Below are 22432 nucleotides of genomic sequence, written 5' to 3' on the forward strand. Positions count from 1 at the left end.
TTCCAGGACCATTTAAATGGATAAAACGGGAAATAAAAGTGCTGCTAATGCCTCAGCTTTGCTATCAGGATGCTGTAACAGATCTGACAGCCAATAAAAATGGCTTATTACGTCTGACTGTTTCCAACCACCCAAGTGGCTTGGAATTTACTGGAAATATGGGTATACTTCCGGTTTTACTTTGCTGCTGATGTCAGCCAAAAAGATGCACATGATTGTTGTGACAAATGCAAAGTTTAATGAGGCTCTGATCCCATTTTGCTTTTAGTTCGCTTCCACACTTACTATTTTATGCTCTACGTTCCTCTAGGTCCTGTTTTCAAATATGTATGCCAAATTAAAAAATTAAGAAATCAGGATAGTAATGTTATTGTATAATAATATTTGTAGACAGTATAATTCTGAAGATGATGATTGTATTTAATACAATTAAATGGTTCAAATTCAAATATTTAATATAAAATAATACAAATTATTCTTAAATTCAAATGTATTCTTAAAACTTGCATTTTTCCCTCTATCTCTGTGTGTGTGCATACTATATAGAAGCACGATCAAGGAGAGATCCTACTGGACGCTGTCTTCAAGCACCTGGAGCTGACCGAGAGAGACTATTTTGGGTTGCACCTGGCCGACGACCCCTCTGATAGCCCGGTGAGTTCAAAGGTCAAGCTCAATGATGTGCCAGAGTCCAGCCAGTCTGGGATTCACAAGGGTTTCGCTTCACAACTGTGTGAATGGCCAGTATTCCTGATATAGTTTCACATTTAGGAATGTAGGACAACGGTTCAGGTTTAAAGATCCTATTAAGCATCTCTCCCTTTCGGGTGGCCCAACTCAATATTCAGTATTAGCAGAATATTAGACTACTGATATGACTGGATTCTTCATCTAATATGAGTTTCAAAAGTGCCATTTGTTTCTTTATGGGAAAAATGTGTTAATGAGTAAATCACATCTTAAACATCACAAAAACATGAGCGAATGTCCTCCTAAAATCTTTCTGTAAATGTTATTCTGTAAATAATATATATATATATAAATATATATATATTCCAGACACTCTAAAAGAAATTACATCATTCAGATGAAAGCAAACACATAAGTAGACATCTTGGTGTTGTATGTATACTATCAACATTCATGTTACACCTGCATCAGTCTACCAGTAGGTATCTACCAATCGGTCGATCTGTGGGTGAAAAGACTTTATAGTTACATTGATTCAGTTGAAACTGGATCAAAGTTTTTTTCACTCAACAAGCACACTTACTTTGTCTCTTTGTGTAACTGCAGATAAGTACATCCCCACCTCCCCACAGCAGAAAACACAAGCCTATTGAATTATTGAGTGACATTAGGTCGTGTTGGACTGTTGCCATGTTATTAAGGTTTTTCTTCTCCTCTCTCTATCTCTCTCTTTCTTTCTCCCTATCAATAATTTATAGAGGTGGCTGGATCCAAATAAACCCATAAGGAAGCAATTAAAAAGTAAGTAATTTTATATAAAGCTATACTAAAGGCTGTTTACAACCCAATATTGATGTATTATTTCTCTCTTTTGTATCTCCACATCTTACACATGTGTTCTTCTTTTGAATAAAATGCTAGGGGGCTCCCCACATCATCTAAACTTCCGGGTGAAATTTTTTGTGAGTGACCCCAACAAACTTCAGGAAGAATACACACGGTGAGTTTGTGGATTTCAGCTTTGATGCACATAGAATGAAGGCCTTGAAAAGTGTTTATTAAAGAAACTTTGCTCTGTTCATTTGTGTGTCTTGAATTCTGGCTCATGGCATAAATTAAGGTCGTAAGGTGGGTAGGACATTCTTGTCCTTTTTTTTTGGGACCAAAATCTGTCACCAAATTCAGTCATCAATATTTTGGTCTGTTTTTCTAAAAGAGAAAGCATTTTAAATGCTTGTTTAAAAGTTTTGTGTTTAAAATGTTAATTTGCACACTTTTAAATGCGTACCATCATGTAAAAGTCTTCAGAGCTAATAGATATAAACTAAAAATAGATTTAATGTCATGGGGTCTGTCTTTTACATTTATTCCTTTAGCATACTTGAATCATTTATGTTGTAATTCTTGTTTCTAAGGCGGCTGTAAAAAGTGCTGTAATATAGAGGTCAAAAATAGTTCAGAGAAGTATAGACTAGAACAGGGGTGAGTAAAGCAAATTACACTGATTGACATCCTCACCTGAATCGGTGATGGTGATTCATAGTGATTCATGGTGATATGGTAGCATTATCTCTTTGTAGTGTTTAAACAGTAGAATATGGCACTAGCAGGTCATCGTGGGTTCAATATCCAAGGACTGCACAGCATTTCCTGTAGGAAGTTTGATTTAAATTTTTTGATATTTAAGACTTCACCTCATAAACAATACATGAATTTTTTTTATTATTTTTTTGTCCAGTGGCTCACATAAATGATTTGTCATGTTCTTTTCCATCTGTGTAGGTACCTGTATTTTCTGCAGATTAAGCAGGACATACTCAGTGGAAGGTGAGCTGGATGTTGTATGACTGTTTTAACTATAAATCTTTCTAAGTCCAGTTGCATGGTAGGTGCGTTCAGTAGTAGGGGCATTCAATTTACTTGTAAATGATTGTAACTCGTACTATGTAGATTGTTCATTCAATATTCCATCTTGTGATACCACTGCAGTTTCTGCTTCTGAAGTTGCATGTGCTTAATGTTCTTTTATGGTTACTTGAATATAGTACTTTGGGACCAATTTGGTTTGATCTCCAACATGTTATACTGTTAATTTAATATAATATATATCCTTCCCAGACTGCCCTGTCCGCACAACACTGCCGCACTCCTGGCATCATACGCTGTTCAGTGTAAGTATGAGTTCTTCTCCTTCATTGGAATGAACGGTTGTAGGATCTAAATGACAAAGAAGCCACAAAACTAAATCAGTTTTTTAAAGCAGAACGGTATGTGACGGTCAATTACATGTGGTTTGCTTTAATTCTGGTTTGGCCTCTTTAATGTTACAACTTTAAATCCTGTTTAATGTTATGTTTGGTGTCAAACAAGTGGCGCCTGTAATTCTCTTTCTTGAGTGAGAGGAATTGATAGCAATTTAGCATAGCAGCAGAATTATAATTAAAGTTGTTTTCTGCCTATGATATGCACCACATTTATTTTTCCACGTCAGGCAATATATCTCACCATAGATGGTATCATGCAAACTAAAATCCAGTGCTGAGCTTCCCAGCAAACCACCGAAATACAACAGCGCAAGCTCAGCATGGTACATTCCATCTGTGCACAACCTCAACGCTTAACAAGCACTAGCTTGTAAAACAGGAGTATATGCGAGCAAGAAATCTCTCTGAAGTACAGCAGGCACAAACACAGCCCAGCACATCTGAGTTAACCTAATAGTGCCCACTCGAGATGGAGCAGTGACATGGCATATCCCGGGCCCTAGGGGGTCCGCTTGTCAGATTGAGCTCAACAATAATGACTCTTGACAGATTGCTGTAGTGAGCACATTTGCTCCGGTCTCTCCGGGGCTTTTAGCGTGCAGTTTGGGCACTATATAGGTCATAGGGGATTCTGTTGAGCCCAGTAGCCTAGGACGGCGCTATCTATTGCAACTTATTTTGTTTGCTTTAAGGTTTACTGACAAGCTGCCATAATGGAAAAATTTATGCTAAATGGTGCAGTTTATGTTTTTTTTTTTCTTTTTTTTTTTCAGTCAATGGAATTGGTTTAGCGGATTTGAAAGACTTGTGTTTTACATGATAATAAATTTGTAACAGGTGTTTAATCATGCTAAACCCTTGAATAGCTTTAAGCATTAGTGTGTTTTGTCATTGTATTCTAAAGTGAGGATGAATTTAATGATAACACAATGCTTGGCTTTTAAGTGAAGGTGAATTGGTCTCGTTCAGTCAATGTGCAGTCATAGATTGTCTTAACATGTTTGATCTGACAACATTTGGCATTTGTCAATAAGAACATGTTATGTTTTGATTTATTCACTCTAAAACACTCTAAACCTGTAATGTGAACTTAAAAATAGTATATTTTTACAAATTAGTATATTTTTATATAAAATATATAGAATATTCTTACATTCTATCTTACGAAGTCAAAAATATGAAAAAGGTTTGCACAATCCTCAAACCCAAACAGGGCTCAGGTGCAGGACAAAGGAGATTAACTAAAGCAAAAAAACAAACGTAATGTCCACACACTGATATGACTGCTCCAGATAAGTATTTATTGCAGGTCTTTGCCTGACGTAGACCTGACGGTCGAAACGATGCAATAAATACTTTTCTGGAGCAGTCATATCAGTGTGCGGACATTATGGGTTTTTTTTACATTCTATCTTACACCTTGAATTTATATAATTGTACACATCTTAATCATTATTTTCAATACATTTTTAAAATAAAGTTAAAAGCTGTTTTTTATGCTCACCAAATCTGCATTTATTTGGTCAAATTTCTTTACAATTATTAATATTGTCAAATATTTTTACAATTTAAAATAACTGTTTTCTATTTTAATATGTTTTAAAATGTAATTCATTCCTGCGATGGAAAGCTGAATTTTCAGCATCATTACTCCAGGCTTCAGTGTCACATGATCTTTCAGAAATCTTTCTAATATGTTGATTTGCTGCTCAAGAAATATTTTTTTATTATTATCAAAGTTGAAAACAGTTGCTTAGTTGAAACCATGCAAAAAAAAATAATTAGGATCCTTTGATTAATATAGTATATATTAGATAAAATATTAGATAAAATATAGTATATATTAGATAAAATATACTAAGTTCAAAATTCGATATAAATATTTGTAACAATTTAAAAGTTTTTATTGTCACTTTTGATCGTTTAAATGAATCCTTAATAAAAGTATATCTTTTCTTATCCATTTCTTTTATATAAGTTGTAGACATAACTTTTAGGGCATTTTGCTTCGATTTTATGTCACATAATAATAGTGACACATAATAATATGTGTAAGTCACACACAAAGCGAGTGATCAAGAGATGTGGGCACCAGTGTGTATCCATCGGTGATCCTGCCCCTTTATACACATTATCGGGTGACTTTGTCTGCATGTTGCACTGTTATGAGTCATGGCTGTTATTCATAACACTGTGGTTGTATTGTGTGATTCAGCTGAGCTGGGTGATTACAGTGAGGCAGAGAATTTGCCGGGATACCTGTCTGAGTTCTGCTTCATCCCCAACCAGCCTCAGGGCTTTGAAAAGGATGTCACCAAACATCACCAGCAACACAAGTAAGAGTCACCGCTCTAAACTTACTGGCTGAACTCTGGCCAACCCTGTCACTGTCACTATTGTAATCAAATATTCCTTTCAGCACATTACATTGCTGTCAGAAATTTGCCACAATGGAGGAGTCTGGTTGATTTCACATATGGCTTTATGAATATTCATGAACACTCACATGTGCTTTCTCAGTGCTCATTACTTAGTATGTACAGTGTAGAGCTGTGCTGAGAACAGGAAGCTCATTGTACTCCACGTCTTTGCCATACTGACAAGTCGGTGGATTCTCAAAGACGGCAATTTAAGCAATTTACATAAGCGTTTTGTGCACACATACCTCTACTACACTGTCTTGTGATGTGAATCTGAAGCATATGTCTTCATTTTTTACCTTTTATTCTCCCCTTTTTTGGCCTGGGCACAGTGGACTTAACCCAGCACAGTCTGAATTCAATTATCTGAACACGGCACGAACGTTGGAACTCTACGGAGTGGAACTGCACTATGCAAGGGTAAGTGTGCCAGTGCTGTTCTATTATGTATCTACACACAAGCCTCTTTGTATAGAAAGAGAATCATTGAAACAAGCTCATTTCTGGTTTGTTCCGCACACAAAGCTATTGTATAGCTTCAGAAGACTTTGTACTTTCATTGTATGGGAAAGAGCATTTTGCATAGCTTTTATGTACCATGAAAGTAAGAAGTAAGAAAATAGTTTTCACTTTTGGGTGGACTAACACTTTAACAACATTACACACCACAGTTTCGAAAACGTGTAATGATCCTCATTAATAATTTCTCTCTCTCACTCTGTTCCTGCTTTCAGGATCAAAGCAACACAGAGATTTTCATAGGCTTGATATCAGCTGGCATTGCCATCTTCAAGAACAGGGTACGAATCAACTACTTTCCATGGTAAGTGAACTTGCCTACTTTGTGTAATTCGGGTTCAAGTCATGAAGTGTAATGACTGTGGCTGAGGTTGCAAACTGAGCCAGTTTGAATGACAGCATTGCTGTCAGCCTCAAGGCATCCTTGAATGAAGATTTCCAGTTCAAAATGTAGTTTTTGTTGCTATAAGTTTTTGTGTTAATGTGTTATTTTAACTAGGCGTCAGTTTGTCTGTCAACGCTGAATGCTTCACAATGTGGGACAATATAAGCTGATAAGAACATTTTATATTATTCACTCTTAATTGTTCTGTAACTATATAACTTAGTTTCTATTGATTTATTGATTTTGTCAACTTTTAAAATATGTGCATATCTATATTTTGTTATTAAGACTAAATGTTCAGACATTTTTAGATTTTCCATGTTTTGGTTGCACTCATTTCAAATTGTGCGAGGTGGAATGAATAAAAGCCTCTGCTAAATGATCAAATGTAAATGTAAATAGCGGCACTCAAATCCTCATCAGCCAAAGCTTCCCCCCACCCCACACCAGCAGACTGTTTTTCTGGCACACAAGGCCCAGCTGCTCCTGTAGCTGTTGTCCAAGCACCTCCCATTTGAAATACACGCACAGATGCTTTCCAGGCAAACTATGTTTAGCCCAGAAGAGAAACAGGGGCTGTTTACCACAGATGTCAACTAAGCTCTCAGGGCAAACGGTTGCGCTTATTGATTATTTTATCGCTCACCACTGTAGTTCATAAAGTTCAATTGTGATGGTTAAAAAGAGTAAATGTATACAACGCTGACTATGGATGCACACAAATATGTGGATGTTCAGTTTGACTAACTTGAGGCAACACTGTGCTGTACTATTTGTGTGTGACAGAATGTGTCATAAGTGGTTGACACTCCTCCAGCATGTGTTTATTCAGACATTTGAGAGTGTGTGTTGTGTGTGTTTAATAGGAGTAATGCTTAGAGAGACACAAAGGGCCATGAAATGGGTCAGGGAATTTTAACAGCGCATAAATTTGTTTGTTGCTGCCCTGCTACAATGCAATGTGTTTTTGTGTTTCCAACAAATTCTTGTTTTTTTTCTTCTCTATTTTAGGTTGAAGATTGTGAAAATATCTTTTAAATGCAAACAGTTTTTCATCCAGTTAAGAAAAGAGGCGGTAAGTGGTACACTTTTTTTTTTTTCTGTAATTCTAGATCAATTAATCAAGGCAACTTAAAACAGCTTTCTCAACACATTTACCTTCTGTAATGTAATGCATTTCTGAGTAAAACAGGAAACATAATCTGATACATATATGATACATATCACAAAACAAAGGTCGCCATTCACAATGCGTCACAATATCGTATTTAGATTTTGACTGAAAATGTAGGGCATTATATTGACTGCACAAATAATTAAATAATTAAATTACTAAATAAATATTAATGTTTTAAAATTATTATATTAAAACAGTATACATTTATAATATTAAAAATATAATTTATTTTTGTGTAATGTGTGGCAGCACATTTGCATATGTGTGAAGTGAACGTTCAATTTAAACTACAATATTTATGTATTAAAAACTACAAAAATATTTGTAACTACAATATTTTACAACTATGTAAAATCATAAGATGACTCCAAAAGACATCATCACTCCCATTTAGAAACTGCAGAGAGTGGTAATTCCTATTAATAAATCATCTTACTCAGTCAATATCAAATTAAATAGCATAATGGCTCCCATAGCACCACTGATCTTTGTTTATTTGAAATCCCTCTGTAATTACTGCCCTGCTGTCAGTGACGATGCAGAGAGAGATAGACACTCTTTACAGCTTATTAATTATGGAGAGTAGATGATGCATTTTGCATGTGGCGGAGCAGGATGCGACCTGACATCAGAACTATGCTGATTGCTGAGACCCGACGAGAACCTGTGTGCCTGAACCGGGTTTCAACTGTGTCACAGACCCTCTGCTGGAGACCTCAAAACACCCCAGCGGTGTGAATAATGCACAGGGACCTTTCAGAAGCAGTTGTACTAAAAGCAGAACTCAATGATGTCATGATCCATAATTGATGCCCAGATGGCAGAGCTTGGCTGAGTGGGTCCGATTTCCCTGGACCTGGGTCTTAGGCCCTGCGATTTGTACAACCAAAAACAGTCTGGGAAGTGCATTTACCCCCCTCTGGAGTCCCCAGTGACCAATGGAGCCTTGCAGATTGGAGTGTCAGGCCTGATAGGTCTATCCAGAGCAGAGGTTTCTGGATACTTTGGCTAGGTTTCAAACGGAGGCCCAAGTTAAGAGCAAAACAAGACGACATAATGTGTGTAACGTTCAGAGCAGGGAATGTAAATGACATCTCCTGTTTTTTTGGGTTAAGCATGCAGTATGCTTTGTTTAACAGCCTCAAGATCCTTCCTTCCTTTTTTTTGCCTACAGCACGAGACAAGAGATACATTGCTCGGTTTCAACATGGTCAACTACCGAGCCTGTAAGAATCTCTGGAAGGCCTGTGTTGAACACCACACCTTTTTCCGGCTAGATCGGCCCGTTCCTCCACAGAAGAACTTCTTTGCGCACTACTTCAGTTTGGGCTCCAAGTTCCGTTACTGGTAAGACGTTCCTCCAGTGTTCCTACACATCCACAGCCCTTTGCATTTCTTTTTAAAAGGGGCCAGATAAAGTGCATGTAGTTTGAGGAAGTGCAGCTTGTTATGAATTGCTATCAGTTATCAACAGTTAAGATTTTTATTCTGTTTGCCCAGTCAGGACATTCCTTTTCACTTTTTCACTTGCCCAAAAACAAAACAGAAGAAAATTATGTATTTTAATATTTGTATGAATTTAAAAGTGTATGTGTGTATATATATATATATATATATATATATATATTTTAAATAATTTTCATATTTCTCACTATCACTTTCTCATAATTTGTACATTTACCATATAATATTTAAATTTGAAATAAAAGATAAATAAATTTAAAATAAATAAATGAAATTAAATATCTATTATTAGACATGTTACGTTTATTTCCGAATAAAATTTGCAATAGTAGCTAGAAAGAAACCCAATTATATTTATATAGGAAACTGTGGCAACAGATCATTCTTGTTGTTGAACCAGGGTTATGTAGAACAATGTAAAAGTTATTCTTACAAATCTCAAAACTTTTATTTTGTGTGGCATGCACGTTTAATTTTTTCTGCTGAGGGAGGCCACAGTCACCAGAAAGCTTGACCTTCGTCGACATCAACAAATACTCTAGTAAATCATGGGGATAAACTCTTGAAAAATAGATGATGCTCTTTAAGCCACTTTTAGATGTAGGGAAACTAGGATGAGGAGGTGATCAATAATTCATCTTGCAATGCTTTCTAAATTTATAAGTGTTTATTGGTGCTCTCTATAGTATAATAAAACATATTTGAACTCTGTAGCTTTGAGCAGCAAGAGCCTCATATAAAATAAGGCCATTCACAGAATTGGAGGTGTCAGGCAGGAAAGTCACATTATATGTTGTGAAATATGGATTGAATCCTGACCAACATTGTACATCTCTTCACAGTGGGAGGACGGAAGCACAATCTGTTCAGTATGGCAAGGAGAAGGGAATCAAGGACAGAGTGTTTGCAAGGTAATGTGAGCTTGTACTTAAGGGATTTTGTGTTGGTGACCGGTTATGATATGATTCTTCAGTTAATGATCATTAACATATTTGGTCTAAAAGAGTATTTATTTCTGTGGAAGTGTGAGCTTTCTTATAAAATATACTACCAGCTGGTGAGGAGGAGTGACTTGGTTCAGCAGATGAACTTTAGAAGGATCTTTACTCGCAGCTTTGAGATGTTTGTATCAAAGTCCTTTTTAAGTAAATCAGTTCACTCAGTGGTCACTGTCTTAGTAACACCCCCGAGTAGATGTTTTCAGTCACGAAAGTACAGCTCCTATCTACTAGAAATCTCCAAAACTGTTTCAGTCGTATAAATAAAATCACTACTACTGACAAGAGTGTAATGTGTAATGGAACTTCTTTAGCTCGAATCAGGCTATTATAATGCTAACATAGACTACAATTCAAAAATTTAGTAAGTTTAAAAAAAAAAAAAGTGTACAAATTGCTATAGGTTTTTTTTTTTTTTTTCAGGATACTTTGAATAGGAAGTTCAAATGAACAGCATTTATTTGAAATGGAAATCTTTTGTAACATTATAAATGTCTTTACTTAATTGCTGAATAAAATTAATTTCTTAAAAAATACACACATATATTGACCCCAAACTTTTGAACTGTAGAGTACATTAACATTATAGAGCAAAAAGACCAGGTAATGCCTTTGTCAATGGAGAATTATTGAATAATGAGTTACTGCTCAATCAAATCATATTAAAATTTCCAATATAATCTAATACTTTCACCAAATTGTTGACAATGACTATTGTTATGCATCTTTTTATTGTCTAATATCCTTTTTGAATAGCCTTTTTACTATCTTTTACGACTTTTCAGAAATGTAATGTTTTATGTTGCTTGTTGTTTGAAATGTTAACAAATACGAAATTCTCAAATGATGAGCATAGTCAAACTTGTATTTGTTCTTTTTTTATCTCAAAATAATGATGAAATTGGCAGTAGATTATTCTGTCTGACTTTCAGAGTGGATACTGGTATAACAGAACAAAATATGACAGCACTCTTGCACTCAGCACTTTTAGGTGTGTTTTTTTGTGCTAAAAAGAGATCTCTCACTAGGGGTTACTGTGTCTAAATGTACTGAACGTCTGCAGTTAAACATTCAAAATATAAATGTAACATTGTAGTACAATATCTCAGGAGAACATAAAGGTAAAATGATACTCAGAATTCAGTTTAAAAAGAATCTCTGTCAAATTAGATAATAGTAATCTGGAATATCTAACTCAGACAGTTACCTCAGACAGTTAACACAAGCTTATAATTGACCTTAGCCTTAGGTTCTACTGGGGTATGGCAGAGATTAACAGACTGCATTTCATCTCTCAGATCTCCCAGCAAGCCCCTGGACAGAAAGTTGATGGGTGTGACAGACTGGGAAGCAGTGAGCAGGAACTCACTGTCTGAAGAGAGGCTGGAGACCCAAAGCCTGCCCACCCGCTCCCCCCCTGGGACACCCAACCAGTGAGTGCCTCTCCGTTTCATTGAAACTTTCAACCTAATGAGCAAAGACACTGCAGGGTGCTTTGGGGTGATGGGTGATGGGTGATGGGGGTGGGGGGGAGTGTGTAAGCTGTATGTAAGTGAACCTCACAATTGCAATTAGTCACATTTCACTCCAAAAAAAAATAAAAAAATAAATTATACTTTGCAAAAAGAAAATGACTAAAAAATATTTTTGGACATTATTACATTATTTTCATGACAATTAATAAAAAAATTTTGGCCTAAATTTTCATTAGTCTAATTTATTCCTTTAAAAAAAAAAATCATATTAAACATAGTAATGCATCTCATTAGATTTCATCAGAATAATACAGTGTTTAAAAACTACCATAATACAATTTTGTTTTTAAATCAGCACAAAGGCACTAAATAAAATGTAACTACTATGTAAAAAATTTTCATGCAAAAACATGGTCCTGAAAAGGCTTACATTACTAAAGCCAAATATATAATAACTGTAATGATTTTTTCTTTGACTTGGGGGCAAAATACGACCTAGACATGTTCTTGACAGGTTTTGTGAGTTTTACCTATGCAGAAAGTCAGGGAGTCGGACAGCTGTTCAAGGAGCTCTAATGAAAACTGTCACTCTCAGTCAAAGATTCAGAGATGGACTTCAGCATTATCAGTAAACTAACAGTGACTGTGTTTTCAGGAAGAAAGAGAGACTGTATGAATGCAGTAAAATAAAAAAATAGGGTTAGAGTTAACATTTCATCATTATAATGCACTGCACTCTTTACAGTCACTATAAATGCTACTGTGAAAAATGTATTTGTTTTAATAGGTAAGAACACCTTAGCCAGAGGATTTGTATTTACTCATAAAACAAACAGCTGAAAATGATTACAGCAACTTTAAATGTTCTGTCAACAGTAGAAACTCCTTATTTGTGCAAGAGGGTGCCCGGCTACGGCCCTCTTCCATGGGTCACCTGGTGGACCATGTCATCCATGCCTCCCCCAGCCTTCCTCTTTTCTCCAATCACAAATCAGCTTCCTCTACACAAGCGAACAGCATCAGCCTGGAGTCTACGCCGTAAGTACTTCCTCTTATTCAGAAGGAAAACAGTCCATCCTCAAGAACTGGCTTTGGGAACACTTTTTTATTATTATTGATGGTGCTTCCTAAGGTTCCCCTTGTGTTAATACTTAAGCAACCACCCAGAACTAACTAGTAACAATCTAGTAACCGCCGCCCACAATAACAACATAGCAATGCGTGGATTATGCCTTTTAAAGGATAAGACTCTCCAGATGTCGTAGTCCGACGGATGAAATGCTGATATTTTTATTCAAAGTAATTTCAGTGACAGTTTATTTTAATCTTTCGGTAGAATACCCCCGAAAACCAACTCTTTTTGCAGATGTTTGGTATACTTGCTTTTTTTATTAATGTGCTTTGTAATGCATTTCAAGTCTTGAATGTTTGCTTATCCATACCGCAGTGCCGCTCTAACTTATTGAAACATTAAATCATTTCAGTTATTATAAACCCTATTTAGAGAAGCCACATAATTTAGTGTAAAAAACAGAAACGCAAGTCTGTTCCTCAAATGGGAAAAGTGGTTTTTCTGCACCAAAACCATCTTATATTGGCTGTTTGTTTTGTCTCTGCCTTCCAATCACGGCTACCACCCTCTGTCTGCGCCCTTAAATGGCCCCGAATGGAAACTAAACGCACGCTGCGCAGCTGTAAAACGTGTTTACCGCTCTCATAGTGTAGGGCACAGAGCTTTGGTTTTTAACGGTGCATGGTAAACATGTCAAGCCTTTTGTGATCCTCTTGAATAGGTCTGCAATATACTTAAGCCTAATGACATTGCCAGTGGCAGATAGGCTATTTGCATGACATGTGGTGGTTTTGACTTTGTTTGCTGAGCTAGTTTAATTGAAATATAACACCCCACCCCCTTTCCTTTGTTTCACTCTTTAAACCGTTTTAGAAATGACCTGTTTACGGTTGGGGGCATCACCACATAACATGTCTGATGATATGCTGAGGCAAAAAAAAACAAAAACATTATTGTTCTTTGATTGCTTTTTAAATTAGTATAACGGCTCAAAGTAATTTGATAGCGCCTGCAGTGTCACAAAATTTCTTATCTTGATTTTTATTGAAAGATTGAGGTGTATTTATATGCCATTTTTAAAGGTCATTTGTCAGAATGTGATGCCAGGAGGATATAATAAGTTGGAAGGTATATTTTTGTTCGAGTTAGATTTTGATTGGTGAGCATTCTTACAATGCTTGCAATTTATTTATTTATTTATACAAAAGTTCATTCATTCTATTCTTTTTTTTCCCCTCGTTTATGTGTTAAAATGTATGTACAGTTTAACATATATAAAATAGCACAACACCATGTCCTAACCAGCCACAGCTGCAGAATGTAATGTGCAATTGGACGTTTTGTCAAGTGCTTGGTTTCTAATTATGTGGTATTGCTGACCTACCAATATTCATATGCTATGAATATTGTCGGCTCTGTGATGAATTGCTTATGTTTTGCTTTTGTAAGTCAATTTGGATAAAAGCATCTGCTGAATTCATAAATGTATAAATTGCTTTGGATAGCCCCGCCCACAATAAAAGTCCAACATCTGGTTCTAAATGTGTATTATACATCAAATGTGTGTTCGGACATGGTTGTAGTTAAATTATCTTCACACAAAAAATGTGTAAAGTGTAAAATATATTATTTTATAAAATATAAAATATGTTTTTACACATTAAACCCGGTAAAATTACCAGATTGACTTTTCCTGTAAATAGATAAACGTGCTGGTCACACAAGCATCGGCGTTCAGTCTTATTACCGGAAAGATATTTACACTTCAGTACCAGAATACTGGCAAACTCTGTAATGTCAATCATCAGAAATTAAACACTGCACTGAATAGAAGCACTTTAGTTTCACTAACTTCTGAGTGTCAGGCATAAGGGGATGATCACAGAGAACGTGTTTTGCTCTTAAAAACATGAGATTCATAACACTGTAGTTACTGTAGTACAGCCGTAAGTAAGCTATAGTGCGAAAAATTAACTCCAGCGCCACAGTGTTAATGAGTGGAAATGAAGGCTAGGTCTTTAGTGTGACGTGGCGCAATGGTCAGAATGGTCTGTCTAGCACGTTTACATAGAAAAACAATTAAAAGCAGCAGATCTTACTGTAAACATCTCCGGCAGAGCTTTATGATTGGCCCAAAGCAAGCTTCTTATGTCAGCGCGTCGTGACTTAACCCTGAGTAATCCTTTTTTTTTTTTTTTTCACATATTGCATCATACCATTCATTTACTAGTAATGTTACAACTTCTCAAACTGGAAAAATGCCAGAACTGATTTACGGTATTTTGGAAAAGGTCCTGTTCCTGTGAACTCTAAATGGTAATTTAATGTCAGACCGTATGTGTAAAAGGCTATTCACTGTAATCGGGAAGTGAGAGTTTGGCATATCTTAGGGTCTGAGTTGGAGATGTTTATTGGGCCGGTAAATGTCATTCGTCTTTCTGCTTTCTTAGTTTATTTATATATCATTTAAAGGAACTGAATATGCATATATATTTCATAACACACAGATTTATGCGTAGCTCATGCTCTACAATGCATGAAATGCTTTCTCTTCTGTTTTATCTTCCTGTTCACCTAAAGAATAGACCAACATGTAGACACACACACACACTGATACTTGTTAGTCTGTCACAGTTCCAAATGATGATATAACCACCTGCTGTAGATACTCAGAACCCATCAGCAGAACTGAACTAAAATCTTTTTTTTTTATTACTTTTTTTTTATAGCATTCTTGATTCATGAAACTATTCGGCTCATACGAATCATTTGTTTGAGAATTGGACTACACTGGTTGTGTTGTATGTCCCTGCTGTCTGTAGATAAACAGACATTTGCTCTGTGACCTTTGGCCTGCTCAACTGCTCTGTATGTGTGTGATGTGTTCAGTTTGGGTCACTTTCTGACACCATGCTAGGGTGCAGTAGCGGCTCCTGACTGTAAATTTAGCTAGGGCAGATTCTGGGTTAGCGCTAGTTTATAATAAACATTTCTAAGCCTTATATTCTAATCACAGAACGCACACAGAACACTTTTGGCAGAGGTTGTGTTATTCAGCCTGAGAGTGGCACTCTAGTGTTGACTGACAGGCTTTAAGTACACACGACACATGCATAGAATGCTATCTTAGAATTGCCTTAATGTAGTATTTATTGCCTCCAAATGTTGTTTTAAAATATTACAAGTTGTGGAGGAATTCCAGTGAGGAAAAGAAAGCCATGTCTATTCTCAAACATAAAACAAACACAACAGAACTATAAAAAGCTATTTACATGAGCACACTTAAGGATTTATACTTTCATTAATTTGATACGCTAGTCCACATCGGAAGAACAGACATGCCAACTAGTTACTGACCTGATGCAGACTAATATACACAAAGCTGAAGCTTATTAATATCGTCTTGGTCTGGAGCGAGGTTTACGCAAGGTAATGTGAAAAGCAGAATGCTGAACACATTTACAATTGATTGATTGATTCAGTTTATATAGTTTATCTATATTTTGGATGAATATTTTGACGAGCCACGGCTGCTGGGGTGAAAACATGACTAGAAAAAAAAAGAAAGAAAGCCTAACGGGGTCAGAAAGAGCCGACGCACACATTGAGATGCGCAACCTCGTATACCGCATAATATCCAAACACACACTCAGATACTCGTGACCCCCATGGTGTGGTGTTCATTGGAAGTGTGTGCCCAAGTGTGAAAGCTAAAACAATGTGTTGAATAATTCAGTGGTTCACTGGATTGTCACAGTATAATGTGTTCAGTTCAACTGAATAAAATATATTGAGCTGAATTGTGCTAAACCTGTTTGATGTCTCTGCTAGCTTTTTGCTACTGCTAAACTTTTTACGAAGCTTCATTCATGTGTTGGACAAAAATGATGGTATTGGAACCCTTTTATTAAAGGGATATTTATTTCACCACAAAATGAACATTGACATCATTTACTCACCCTCGTGTTGATCCAAACATGTATAATTTTCTTTTTATCTAGCAAATCAAAAGGAGATGTTTTAAAGAATGTTTTGATGCTCTTCTCAATGAAATGCAAGCATAAATATATTTATATTTATTAGATCTATTTTTATTCTCCCTGAATATAATAGGTCTCCGGAAGGCGTCGAAGGACCGCCTCCTGCCCTCCCACCCAAACAGTCCCGGAAGAACCTGAGCCAGCTTATACTGTCCCACTCCCAACAGGACTTGGACAACCACATCAACGAAATGTACGATGTCCCCATAGCAACAGACAAGACCATGGTAAGAATACATCCACTGACTCACTCGACCCAGACTCTTTGTGCTGCTTTGTTGTTCCTTTTTCCAAAGTTGGCATTAATAGTCCAGCGTCCCTCCCTTCTATGGTACACCGCTGATGTGGTTGCTCTCTCAAAAAGTTATAAAACACTGGGTGGTTTGGTGCACGCAGTTCCTTGCACATAAATAATTTTCACTGCCTCAGTGAGAGTTAATATTTCACATGTTTTTTATCTGTTAAGATATTTTCTGTCTTTTAAGATAAACACTACATTTGTGAAAACTAATAGTAATAAAGCATTTTATGTATGTAGTATTTTTCATACATAAAATGCAGGCCAAAGTGCTTCATTCTTTCAGTATGCAATATTTAAAAACACAAAACAAATACAAAATAAGGATGAAATCAAAAGATTGATATAAATTAATAGAGGTGAAAAAAGCTTCAAAAATCAGTGCAGTGACTAAAAGGGTTTCAATGTTTTATTCAAAAGCTAACTATCTAAGATGTTTTCAAAAGCTATTGTGATCGCTTGGAACTTGGTAAGATTTACCAGATTTTGGGGGGCGTAATGGCTTATAAGCGGTCTGAGATCAGGTGAAGATGTGCCAATAAAATAGCTCAAACAATGATTTGAAACATGATCAGAAACTGTAAGAAGGAAGAAATGAAGCAAGGAAGAAAATGTAGGAAGGTGGCAAGTCATACAATGCTTTAAAAACCAGATAGAATCCTGTACTTGATAGAAAATGAATGCAAATTTGATAAAACGAATGCAATGTTCTGTTTTAAAAATGACACTCAAATATTGACTTTATCGTAATTTTTTCTCTCAAATGTTTAGCCCAATGGTGTCATTCCTCATGACAATCTTGTCCTGATCAAAATGAAACCGGATGAGAACGGGAGATTTGGGTTTAATGTGAAGGTAAAATGCTCAGCATATGTCATTTATTGTAACTGATTGTTGATGATTTAATGATTCCATTGCCTCTCTCTCTCTCTCTCCTTCTCTCCTTTTTAGGGTGGCTCTGATCAGAAGATGCCCATTATTGTGTCTCGAGTAGCACCTGGGACATCGGTATGTTTAATAGACTATTTATTGTTGTAAATACTGTAGTATTACCCTTTATAGGGCAGCTGGGAATGGATTAAAGCTGAAGACAATAAGGAAAGCTTAATTGAAGAGTGACCTCTATAGGATTAGCGATGAACTGCCCTGTGTGTCAGTGTTTGGTTTATGCCTTTGTTGAAGGATTTATGCTGCTTTTCATTCAAAATTGCATATGGAGTTTTCCTAGTTGATATTTCTGACTTGATATTAGAACAGTCCAAATGAAGAATTAAGAATCTCATCTGTCATCTAGGGGCAAGTAGTTTGAATTTCATCATTTTGTGTCTTTGTCTCCTCTCCAGGCTGATTTGTGTGTGCCTCGACTGAACGAGGGCGATCAGGTTGTGCTGATCAACGGTCGAGATATTGCAGAGCACACGCATGATCAGGTGGTCTTGTTCATCAAGGCCAGCTGTGAGAGCCATTCCGGGGAACTCCTCCTGTTGGTGCGGCCCAACGGTGAGCACTCACCTGATTAATAAACAAATTCAAGTCATGTTGAAATGACTTCACTACCATTCAAAAGTTAGGGGTCTGTACGATTTTTTTTTTATGTTTTTGAAAAGTCTCTTAGACTCACAAAGGCTGCATTTATTTGATTAAAATACAGTAAAAACGCAATATTGTGAAATAATATTTGAATTTAAAATTGCCACTCTTATGTTAATATATTATAATAAAATTGAATTTATTACTGTGATGGCAAAGCTGATTTTTTTTCAGCAGCCATTCATTCAGTTTTGATCATGAAAAGATTATATTATGCTGATTTGGTGCAGAAAAATGTAGTATTATTTCTTAAATATTTTGCTGCTTAATATTTTTTGTGGAAACTGTGATAATATTACAGCATTCATTTTTAATTAGATGTACTCTACAAACAGTGTACTCACTTTTGATCAATTCATCCTTGCTGTATAAAAGTCTTTTGAAAAAGTCTTACTGAGCCCAGTCTTTTGAATGGTGCAATTATGTAAATACTTAGGATAACTAGATATTTTTATTGAAAACTCTTTGAATTGGAGCGCGATGATTAAAGAATCATGGATTTAGTTGTACACGTCCATTTTATTTTGACCAAAATTTCACTTCAAATGCACATATTATAATTATGATTTCCAAACTTAAGTATAAAGACAGCCTTTGATGTGATTCATTCACTTTTTATGGCTTTTGTTGGAGGTAAATTATTTATTGTCCTTTACACCTTGTGGACTTAGCTGCCATCACAATAACTGTTTCTCTGTATGTAGCTATCTATGATGTAGTTGAGGAGAAACTGGAGACAGAGCCTGATTTTCAGTACATCCCAGAGAAATCTCCCACAGACCCATCACAGCTGGACCAGGACGCCTGGAGGGACTCGATGCTGCAGTTAAAGGAGGGTCTTAACAATGCTACTATACTAGCCCAGTTTGATGTGAGTTAACAAGCTGATTATTGTCACTCTTTCTTTTGAGTTCTAACTAAGTTCATGTTTTTTCTGCCATTTTTTTTTTTTTTTTTAGTAGCACAGAATCCAGGTTTCAAGTAATTCGATCTTTACGATCAAATGCTTTTACTCTATCAATGATTAAAAAAGCTGTCTTCTGTTCTCCACGGGAAAAAGGCAGTTTAAGCTCATATGCTATTGTTTATCTAAATTGCTCATTTACAAAATGCTCTGAAATCAAGAGCAATCAGTGTTATTCAGGATGTGGTCATATCAAAAGAACTTCCTATTACTTCCTGTCTTTCATTAGGCAGCTCTAAAATCTTCCTGTTAGTGTGTGTGGGGTTTGTGTATGTTGATAAAATTTGCAATAAAAAAAAAGATGGGATGCATGCTTTTTTGCTCATTGTGCTTTTATGTGGCCATGCATGGATTTACACACAAAGCACTGAATGTGTCCTTGAAGTAATACATTATTGAAATTCTTGGATAATAAGAGTAAGCAGTCATTCCCACAGAATGCGTTATGCATTCCACTGCACTTCCTTTCTGTTGATTTTATATGTTAACATGCACTAAATGGACATGTTTGACCATTACGCTCACGTCTTTTGCAGCGTCTCGTGCAAGACACAGCGTTCTAAAAATGGCAGAGCTCAAGTTTAAAGTTCAACATTTGAAAAAAAAAAGTTTTTTTATTCCACTACCCAGCGTCCCATGTGCAAAAACGTGTTCAGATATCTGTAGTGTCTGCCCACAGTTCATGTTTTGTAAAGGAAAATTTAATGTATGAAATTTCTGGTCTAATACTTGAAAGTTGAAAAGAAGGCATGAATACTGAAGGTCATACTTAAAGTTGTGTGTCCATTAATGAGTTTTCATTCAATGGGATTTTTGTAGACTGACTGTTTTTGTTTTGTTTTAAAGCAACTGTATCGGAAAAGGCCTGGAATGACAATGTCATGTGCCAAATTACCTCAGAATATTTCCAAAAACCGCTACAGAGACATCTCACCTTGTGAGTATTGCTGCACGCCGTTCCTTTGTACTGATAACCAGTGATTAAAAAAATGAATCAGTTTTTGTTGTTTTCTTGTCAGATGATGCTACTAGAGTCATCTTGAAAGGCACATTTGACTACATCAATGCAAATTACATCAATGTGAGTAGCTCATAATTATTCTATTATCTCGCTGCAAACTCAAGCGCCCAGCGAAAGATGGACTGTGATTAATAGACTCTCGTAATGTTGTACTGTCATGTTCGCAGATGGAAATCCCTGCCTCCCGTCTCATAAACCGCTATATCGCCTGCCAGGGGCCGCTGCCCAACACGTGCCCGGATTTCTGGCAGATGACATGGGAGCAGGGCTCCTCTATGGTAGTCATGCTTACTACTCAGGTTGAACGAGGACGTGTATGTATACCTCTTGATGTTTGACATTAATTTTTATGTCTTTTCTTAACTTTTTGAGCTAACATCATTCCATCCCTTTCTACCGCAGGTGAAGTGCCATCAGTACTGGCCGAACCCCTCAGGTAGCGCTACGTACGGCGGCTTTCAGGTTTCCTGCCAGACTGAGGAGGGAAACTCTGCTTTCTTGGTGCGAGATATGACTCTTGCTCACATTGAGGTGAGTGTATCACAGATTTGCTTGTCAACAGTCAATATCATTCTTAATTTGACTTGAACCATGTAATGTTGCAGTTCCTAATAAAGTTACAAATTGGTGTTTGATTTACTTGCTTAAAGGGATGGTTCATCCAAAAAAAAAAAAAAAAAAAAATCATAATTTACTCAACCTCATGTCATTCTGAACCTGTGTGGCATTCTGTCTTCTGTGGAACACAAAAGAAGATATTTTGAAGAAAGTTGGTAACCAAACAGTTTTGGTGCCCATTGACTTATGGACGGGAAAAAAAATACATTTCTCAAAATGTATTCTTTTATGTTCCACAGAAGAAATAAAGTAACAACATGAGGGTGAGTAAATGTTGACACAATTTCCATTTTTTTGGGGGGGTGAACTATCACTTCCCGCCAATGTTTATTTGCAGTAGGCACACAAAATGTTAATATTGGACTCTGGGATCTTGTTTACAGTGTATCATTTGCTATGATGCCATTATAACCATTTTTTGTTCGCTGTTTTGTTGTTTGTGCTGTTAGAGTGGGGAGAGCAGGGAATTGACCCAAATCCAGTACCTGGCATGGCCTGATCACGGTGTACCAGATGACTCAACGGACTTCCTGGATTTCGTGGCTCTGGTCCGGAATAAACGAGCTGGGAAAGACGAGCCCGTTGTGGTCCACTGCAGGTATTTCATATATCTATATAACAAAGTAGTTTTTAAATGTAGTTATTCAAAGAGAATCACAGTGTAATCAAGTTTTCCTCTCTCCCTCCCTCTGCTCCGTCCCAGTGCTGGGATTGGCCGGACGGGAGTTCTCATCACCATGGAGACGGCAATGTGTCTGATGGAGTGTAGTCAGCCGGTGTATCCGTTAGACATTGTGAGAACCATGCGGGATCAGAGGGCCATGATGATTCAGACGCCTGTAAGTCCCGCCCACCCTCTTTTGTCCTGTCATATCCCCCATCAGTCATCCATTAAGGGTTTATCATTGGCTTTCTGTCTTAATTTGCTAATACATGGCTGAATACGGCACAGCCAATGATGACGTTAAATGAACAACTGAAAAAATCATTTGAAGTGACATTTTGAAATGCAGCTACAGGCCGTGAGGTTTTCACACATAATGTGAAGAAGAGTTGCTGTAGCAGGGGTTCTTATCCAGGCTGGGACTCCCAAAGCTTGAGACAATGATGCAGCTGTGATTTCAGCATGATACATGAATGAGGCCTGTCTGCTCAGAGGCTGCTGACCATGAGACAACACTAATTAGACAACAGGAAGAAGAAAGGGCTGATGCTCAGTGAAAACACTTGTGCACTACATGCCCACTCTGTTCTTTTTCATTAGTGGTGTTGCTAAAGCATCACTCTTTCTATTGCTCATACACTACCGTTTAAACCGTTTGACCCCGTTTGGGGTCCGAAATATGTTTTTTTAAGAATTATTATTAATTGTACTCAGCAAGCCATACATTAAAGTGATCAAATTATCAATTATTATTATTACAAAACATATATTTC

The 22432-nt window shown here is 36.6% G+C and overlaps 1 protein-coding gene across 2 annotated transcripts in view; it reads left to right on the top strand.

Annotated features, from left to right (window-relative positions):
* Nucleotides 1-22432, top strand: part of ptpn4a (protein tyrosine phosphatase non-receptor type 4a) — a 50533-nt gene that overhangs the window by 25530 nt on the left and 2571 nt on the right. Inside the window, exons 3-26 of one of the 2 annotated variants that reach the window (XM_079882452.1) lie at nucleotides 547-654; nucleotides 1449-1491; nucleotides 1612-1690; nucleotides 2473-2517; nucleotides 2809-2861; nucleotides 5170-5290; nucleotides 5707-5794; nucleotides 6109-6197; nucleotides 7290-7353; nucleotides 8630-8802; nucleotides 9762-9830; nucleotides 11216-11350; nucleotides 12269-12430; nucleotides 16578-16731; nucleotides 17574-17657; nucleotides 17754-17810; nucleotides 18146-18302; nucleotides 19097-19263; nucleotides 20203-20293; nucleotides 20376-20437; nucleotides 20545-20691; nucleotides 20780-20908; nucleotides 21445-21593; nucleotides 21699-21834. In XM_079882452.1, coding sequence (XP_079738578.1) covers nucleotides 547-654; nucleotides 1449-1491; nucleotides 1612-1690; nucleotides 2473-2517; nucleotides 2809-2861; nucleotides 5170-5290; nucleotides 5707-5794; nucleotides 6109-6197; nucleotides 7290-7353; nucleotides 8630-8802; nucleotides 9762-9830; nucleotides 11216-11350; nucleotides 12269-12430; nucleotides 16578-16731; nucleotides 17574-17657; nucleotides 17754-17810; nucleotides 18146-18302; nucleotides 19097-19263; nucleotides 20203-20293; nucleotides 20376-20437; nucleotides 20545-20691; nucleotides 20780-20908; nucleotides 21445-21593; nucleotides 21699-21834 — 2562 coding nt within the window. The remainder of the gene's footprint in view (nucleotides 1-546; nucleotides 655-1448; nucleotides 1492-1611; nucleotides 1691-2472; nucleotides 2518-2808; nucleotides 2862-5169; nucleotides 5291-5706; nucleotides 5795-6108; nucleotides 6198-7289; nucleotides 7354-8629; nucleotides 8803-9761; nucleotides 9831-11215; nucleotides 11351-12268; nucleotides 12431-16577; nucleotides 16732-17573; nucleotides 17658-17753; nucleotides 17811-18145; nucleotides 18303-19096; nucleotides 19264-20202; nucleotides 20294-20375; nucleotides 20438-20544; nucleotides 20692-20779; nucleotides 20909-21444; nucleotides 21594-21698; nucleotides 21835-22432) is intronic. The other variant, XM_079882453.1, reaches the window with a different exon arrangement.

Source organism: Squalius cephalus (genome assembly GCF_949319135.1).
Source record: "Squalius cephalus genome assembly, chromosome: 9".
Lineage (NCBI taxonomy): Eukaryota > Metazoa > Chordata > Actinopteri > Cypriniformes > Leuciscidae > Squalius > Squalius cephalus.